Genomic DNA, 7,485 nt, shown 5'->3' on the forward strand with positions numbered 1-7,485 from the left:
CGCGGGATGGAGGCGGTCACCGAGGGGACGTGGGAGGCGCTGCCTGCGCCCCTCAGCGCCGGCGTCCTGCGCACCCTGCGGGCCCTGCGCTTCCCCCGCATGACCCCCGTGCAGGTGCGGGCTGGCCGGGATGTTAACACGGGGTAGGCCTTGGGCGGGGGTTGTTAACGTGGGGCAGGCCTGTTGTGTGAGGGGGGCTGTAAATGTGGGCAGGCCTGTTGTGTGAGGGGGATTGTTAACGGGGGGCAGACCTATTGTGTGAGGGGGGCTGTTAATGTGAGGCAGGCCTGTTGTGTGGGGGAGGTTGTTAACACAGGGCAGACCCGTGGGTGGGGGTTATTAACACGGGGCAGGCCTGGGGCACCCTCCATGCGGGTTTCAGGATGTGCAGCTCTGCCCTGGCGAGCCCCAGGGGTCTGATGCACACCGCTCGTGCAGCCCCTTACAAGCCGCCGAACCTCTCCGCAGCTCTGTTTCCTGCCAGTGGAAAGGGCCTGAGGGCTCCCACCTGCCTTTGTGAGGAGCTGCGGGGTCTTTGGCTGGAGCCAGAGCAGGAGGGAACATGCCAGGGGGTCTTGGCCAGGCTGCTGTGCCCCCCTGGTCCCCCCCCAACAGGGGCCTTGAGATGTTTTCAGGGGGCAGCTGGTGCCCCGCAGCGGAGCACCGTCAGGTTTGCAGACACGATTCTCAAGATCAACCCAGAGATTTCAAATAGAAATCTGTGGCGTTCGTGTTGCTGAGCGAGCTCTTTGCAACAGAAAAGCTGCCCTGTTATTTTTCTGCGCTTAAAATAAAGGGAAACCTAAAAAAGGATGGCTGTCTATCCAGCGGTGCCTCAGGTCTAAAAGGTTGAGAACTGCTGGTGCATGCAGTGCCCCTGCCAGGAGGGTCTCAGACTCAGACTGTGTTTTTCTTCCCTTCAGTCCGCAACCATTCCTCTGTTCATGAATAACAAGGATGTTGCTGCAGAAGCAGTGAGTATCGTGTGAGCTAAATTTGCTCTTTCATTTTTTCTTGTGCATATTTGGACACATGAAGAAACAAACTTGTTGCCATTTTCACAGGTAACGGGCAGTGGCAAAACGTTGGCGTTTGTGATTCCCATACTAGAAATTCTTCTCAGAAGGGAAGAAAAGTTAAAGAAAATGCAGGTAAGATCAGCTGGTGTGTTTGGAGTGCTTACTCAAATATATACTGTGTAAGTAAAGATTTATGATGTCAGTAAGAATATGCGTGAAAAATGCATACCTGAGTGCGTGTTAGATTCGGCCTTTAGTACATCATAACCAGGAATTAATTCAAAACATTTTTAAACAAGCTTTCTCCTTTATTTGGAAACCAAAAATATGTCTGTAAGCTGTTAGAGAACAAGGTATCTGAATATTAAATGTAGCTTGTGAGGGGAAGGGACTCTGCTTTTTCACTTTTTAATATAATATAAAGTTTTGATTTCTGAATGAATCCAGTTTGCACTTGTCACTAAAAACCATTGTGTCTCTTAAACAACAATTTGTGCTTAGTTAAAAAAAACAACATTTATAGTTTTTGTGGGTTTTTTTTGTTCTGTGCAGAAATGCGTATGGTTGTACTGCAATATAACAAAACAGGCTGCACAGCATCTGAACTGGATTGCTTGCCTGTATTAGTATTTTAACAAAAGTGGTGTTTGCCTGTGAGAAACAAAGTCTGTTAATTGCATACAGTCACAATATCTTTATTGGTAAATCTTAAAGGATGTGCACATTTCAGTCTCTAGTGGGTCATCAAATCCAGCCTGCTGCTGTTAGGCACCTTGTCCTCTGCTCTTTCAGGCAAAAGGCAGGGAAGCATCTTAGAGACCAGCTAGTTTAGGGGAGGCATAAGCTTCTTGGACAGCCTAATTTATCAGATGCTACAAATGGACTTGCAGAAAGTCGAGGTTGTAAATAGAAGGGAATTTAAATACCAAAGATGACAGAGGGCGGCATTGTGGGAGAGGCTAAAGTGGTTTGAATAGGTCATTATGCAGTAAACCCATCGAGAATATAGGTGTTACAAAAGCTAACCCAGGTAATGGGATAAGAATCCATAGTCTCTGTTGAGACCTATTTAACACACAATCTGTGTTCATTCGTTCTTTCACATAGAGACCACGCACATATCCAGTGCAGACAGCACAGGGGCACTGTAAGTCAGTAATGGCATATATGACATTGGTAGAGCAACAGGTGAATGAACCTTGGATATTACAGTATGTGTTATTTGGTCCACTAGTTATGTGGTCTGTGTTAACGAGCTATCATATGTGAAGGTAGCGAGTCCGGGAGCAAACAACATGGGTTACAAAATCTGGGGTTCATTCACCTGCTCCTCTGTTTTTTCAACTGATGAGCCACCAAATATGCAGCAGAAATTCTCTGTTTGTTTCTAAAACATGTAGGTTGGAGCCATAATCATCACGCCCACAAGAGAATTGGCTGTTCAGATTGATGAGGTGCTCTCACATTTCACTAAACATTTTCCCCAGTTTAGGTAAGTCTGTTTAGGCATGTAATGAAAACAAATTTTCCTTCAGCCCCTGCTTACAAAATGTGAATAACCTGTTTTTTTTATTTTAGTCAGATTCTGTTAATCGGTGGTACGAATCCTGTAGAAGATATTGAGAAGTTCAAAGAACATGGGTGAGCTGATCATTCATTTCTGCTGATGTCTCTCAGTAGAAACAAGACATGATTCCTGCCCCCAGGAGTTAACAGATTATGGCTCTGACTTTGCCAACACTTAAGCAGGAATGTAGTGTCATAAAAATCAGTGGGAATGCTTAAATAAATCAAATTATGCATTTGTTTTTTCAGAGAGTCTCTGTTTCAAAGAACAGAAATCAGTAGCAGAGGATCAAATGCAAAAATTAGCATGATCATGGACTTCGTGAGTGAGAGTTAGCATATAGTATAGCATAATGAACTGCAGAGAAACCACTCTGTTCCTAGGATTGTTAGCAACACTGGATTGTTGTTTAATTAAATGTTATACATATATTTCATAAACTGCTCTTTAAGGTGATATTGGTGTGGAAATTCTGCAGCAAAATGAAATATAGGTGGGCATCTTATTTGTGTGTGACACCTTTCAGCTCATACCCATGTCTTAGCTTAGCTATATGAACTTTAGGATCAGGATTGGGAATGCATTTCCACCCATCACCATAGTTTCTGAGCAATATACATGTCAATACGATATGTACGAGTAAAGTTCATAGTAGACTGAGCTGCCTTGTCCAGTGAAAATTGCTGAGGTCAAACTCCAGCTGAGGACTATTGAGCACAAGCTTGTGGTATGATGAGAGTTCAGGAAGTCAATGACATCCAAATGCTGTTAACATGTAACCTAATCTGCACTTTCTGTCACCAATAGAGGGAACATCATTGTAGCAACCCCCGGCCGTTTGGAGGATATGTTCAGAAGAAAAGCAGATGGGCTGGATTTAGCACGTTGTGTGAAATCACTTGATGTGCTGGTATTAGATGAAGCTGACAGGCTTCTAGACATGGGATTCGAAGCAAGGTAGTTTCACTAATATAATTCTAATAATATTTGTCCCTCCTTTTGTGCCTTCTGTGTGAGTCTGTTGAAGTGCTTAAAACACAGTGTGATTTAAGGTGTGTAGTTTTTTCTGGGTTACAGATAAAGAAACGGAGGCAAAAACAGGTTAAGCAATTGGCACAAGGTCACGCACTGAGTCAGTGGTGAGGCTCAGACAAAAAGCTAAGAGTCTTAGCTCGGTCTTTCTACGCAGGTGTTTTGTGTCATCTATCAGAGTAGTACCTAAATGACTGTGCGAGAAGCTCTTTATTCTTGCAACACCCCTTTGATTCAGGAATTGATTATCCCTGTTTTACAGAGGAGGAGCTGAGGCACATAAAGATTAAAGCTTTGTCTCTAGGAAGAAAAATGGGAGTTCCCACCCAAGGCCTAAGTGCTTTACCTACGATTCTGTGGCAGGGCTGTCACTTGAAGCTACTCTCATAACTCCTGGTTCCCTGTTAACTGCTTTAGCTATGAGGTCTTTATGTGATACCTCCTCTCCTTTATTAACAATAAATCAGTCACTATGTACCCTTGTGTGTTTTCCTGTTGCTTTGCTGAATAATTTGATACTTTAAAAAATGAGGCATTAACATTTATCATGTGCTAATGTAAAACTGAAAACAAACTGTCAAACTGAATCAAGGACCCACTGATTTCTAATCCTTGTGCTTTTTTGGGTTTGTTTGCAAAAATTGTTGATGGCATCTACGGAACTAGGAGGGGAAAATAGTCAAGGGGAAGAAAGTGACAGAAGTCAAGGAAAGACTTGTATAAAAGAGAATAAAAATAATCAAGGAAAGAGTAATTTATAGGATGAGCGTATTCAAGTGGACCTACTGTGGACTCTTACTGACAGCCTCAGTTAAAATGCACGTGTTTATAATTGGTCAAGGTGGCACAGATCATTAGTGGAACACCAGGTGTTGTACCCCCCCTCCCACCTTTGGTAAAAATGCTCGTTTAAAATCTCTGGTTGTAAAAGTTCCTCCTTGGTCAGTCTATAAGGTGCACCTCTATCTAGTTTTCTTCCTTCTGATAGAATTCTGAAGTCACTTTATTTTTAAAATGTGTTTATTCACAGCATAAATACCATTCTGGAATTTTTGCCCAAGCAGAGACGGACAGGTCTGTTCTCAGCAACTCAGACTCAAGAAGTTGAGAATCTGGTGAGAGCTGGTCTCCGGAATCCTGTCCGCATATCAGTGAAGGAGAAGGGAGTTGCAGCAAGCAGCACCCAGAAAACCCCCACACGGCTTGAGAACTACTACATGGTGAGGTTCCCTGTGTCCCATCTCTCATTTGTTTTCAGTGGAATGTCTGACTGTTGCACTCTGGATTGGCATTGCATCCTCTCTGAAGGTAGCCACTGTCCAACAGAGACCATTCTGAAATTGCAGCCACACAGCTAGCAGCATTGTTGCAATAAATACAGTAGACTGAAAAAGTGCACTTCTTTTAGAGGGATTCTTGCTGATCGATCAACTTCTGAGGGGCAATCTAAGCTCTAACAAGTGTAAATGAGCTTTACAGACTTGGTCTCTGCTCTGCTGTTGACCTGCTTTCTGTAACCTCTGTCAACTTGCTTCATTTTTCTGTGTCTTATTTTTTTCCTCACTCTGAATGGGGACATATAATGCTCCCTTCTCCCACCCTGGGTCTATTCTATATGTACTCAGGTGGAGAATGATTTCAAACTGAGGTTTACAGTTAAGTTGATGGTTCATTTAAAAAAACAAAACAAAACTCCAGTAATCAGTAACTTTTAAAGCTGCACTTCAGTGTTTATACATTTCTGCTTTTGAATTGATATCAGCAAGCTCTAATATGTGCAAAAGAGCAATGTTTCCACTCTAATGGATGTGGACTAGGCATGAGTAAGTATTAATATGAGTTGCCTGTGTTGAAAGACCTCTTATGTAAATGAAGCGTAAATGAACCCTAAAGGCTGTATTTTGAGATGAATGGAAGAAACAAACAGAGCACTTTGAGATGTTGAACTGTTTGATATTCATTATGGGTATTATGTTGTGTAGATATGCAGAGCAGATGAAAAATTCAATCAGTTGGTGCATTTTCTTCGACAACACAAGCAGGAAAAACATCTGGTCTTTTTCAGGTAATTCGTTTTTATGGAAGCAGTGCAGAGATGGTTATTTTAGTGGCAAGTGCTCCCAGTGCTGCTTGGGGCACAGAAATGCTAGTCTTTGCCCCAAAGAGCTGATGTTCTAAGCTAAGAGGTGACTCTGTGGGTTCATGTTAATAACTGTGTAGAGTACCACACACCCACACACACGAGTCTTTCTGTGAAGCAGTGGTCAATCTTATGCTTTTCCATAATAAAAGCACTGGTCAGGGCATGTGAGCTTTTGAGGTTTAGGTTTTTAACTAAAATAAGACATTGTAGACAGTTGGATGTTAGTCATTAGAATAATGCTTAGAACTTAAGGGGATACTTATATAGCACTTTTCTTTCAAAAGGCTTCAAGAGCACTTTAGATATTCAAGGCTAACCTAGCTCATACATCTCTCACGAATACAGAATGAATTCAGAGTGACTTTTGGGAGTACAAGGAATTCAGGATCTGATCTGCAAATGATATGCAAATTATATGGCTAGTAAAGCAATTTCTGCAAGTCAACTCTAGGGTGGAAGATAGCTGATTAACATCAGCACTTCAGAACAGGAAGAGATGAAAAAATCTGTACCTTAAGGAGGAATTTAGCAAGAGAGAATGGCCACGTTAGGATTTGACCAAGGGGCTGGAAGCCAATAAACTTATTGATGTGAAAAGAAATGAGAGATCTCTGGTGGATGGGATAAATCAAACCTGATGACTTCTAAGAGTTGTGAAGTGAGATAACAGCTGGATTCACTAGTACTACAGTAATGCAAATTGCTCTTGCGTAGCTTTGATTTTGTTAAACAGATCTTGGCAACTAGGACCTTTCACCAGTGCTGTATCCACATGCAGTTTTAAGATTAAAGCATTAGACTCAAATTGAAAGATGACTCTCACTTCTGCACTTCTATCATTCCTCCAGTACCTGTGCCTGTGTGGAATATTATGGGAAGGCCCTGGAGTCCATGGTTAAAAATGCAAAAATAATGTGCATTCATGGGAAAATGAAGCACAAACGGAACAAGATTTTCACAGAGTTTCGTAAACTCCCAAGGTAAGGGCATTTAAATAGAGTAATCCAGCTAAAGGAGGGGAGTATGTGATTGTATCTTCTGGCTACATGGGCATAGAAGCATGTAGAGTTTCAGCTTAGCAGTTCTTTGCTGCTACATGAGGGGGAAAATGAATAATGAATTGTCTATGCTGCAACATGAAGGATTGATTATAGTATACACTAACTTACTTTAGCTAGTGTGGTCCAAAGCAGCAGCAATGGGGATGGGTGTTAGCATGTGCTAACAACCCTGGTACATATCCTGGGTCCCTGGGATGTTTGTACTCTGGTTGCTAGCATGTCTTGCATTTTCACTGCTGGTGGTACTGATGCTAGCTAGATTAAGCTAGTCACAGGTGTGCTAGCACATGGTACAATCACACCTTTATTTTGTTGGGTGGCCATACCTTTCAAGAGAGGTGTGTGAGTGAAAATAGCTTTCTCCACTAACATGTGGGGGACTAATTAAGTGCTTTGTTTCATCTTGTAAAAGAAAAGAGATGTTTTTCCAGCATAAATTGTTGGTATGTTAGATGTAATACCAACTACGTTATAGAGGTGCACCGATACATTGGTCCCATATTGGATCGGCACCAATATGAAGAAAATTGAGAGCATCAGCAATTGGCTTTTTTTTATCTGATGTGCCTGATAATGTGGCTGATAAATACCCTGTGCGTGCACACAGCCACAGCGCAGCACTCAGGCAACCAGGAGCGCTCGTTTGGGGGGTGCGGGGAGGGG

At 42.5% G+C, this 7,485-nt stretch overlaps 1 protein-coding gene across 1 annotated transcript in view; it reads left to right on the forward strand.

The window, feature by feature from the left end:
* The first annotated feature begins 6 nt into the window (after nucleotides 1–6).
* DDX55 (DEAD-box helicase 55) overlaps nucleotides 7–7,485 on the forward strand; it is a 12,685-nt gene continuing 5,206 nt past the window's right edge. The window contains exons 1-9 of the mRNA XM_019538893.1: nucleotides 7–114; nucleotides 924–974; nucleotides 1,065–1,151; nucleotides 2,420–2,511; nucleotides 2,598–2,660; nucleotides 3,394–3,543; nucleotides 4,649–4,838; nucleotides 5,601–5,683; nucleotides 6,610–6,741. Coding sequence (XP_019394438.1) covers nucleotides 7–114; nucleotides 924–974; nucleotides 1,065–1,151; nucleotides 2,420–2,511; nucleotides 2,598–2,660; nucleotides 3,394–3,543; nucleotides 4,649–4,838; nucleotides 5,601–5,683; nucleotides 6,610–6,741 — 956 coding nt within the window. The remainder of the gene's footprint in view (nucleotides 115–923; nucleotides 975–1,064; nucleotides 1,152–2,419; nucleotides 2,512–2,597; nucleotides 2,661–3,393; nucleotides 3,544–4,648; nucleotides 4,839–5,600; nucleotides 5,684–6,609; nucleotides 6,742–7,485) is intronic.

Source organism: Crocodylus porosus, unplaced genomic scaffold (genome assembly GCF_001723895.1).
Source record: "Crocodylus porosus isolate Cpor-Errol unplaced genomic scaffold, CroPor_comp1, whole genome shotgun sequence".
NCBI classification, from domain to species: Eukaryota; Metazoa; Chordata; order Crocodylia; family Crocodylidae; genus Crocodylus; species Crocodylus porosus.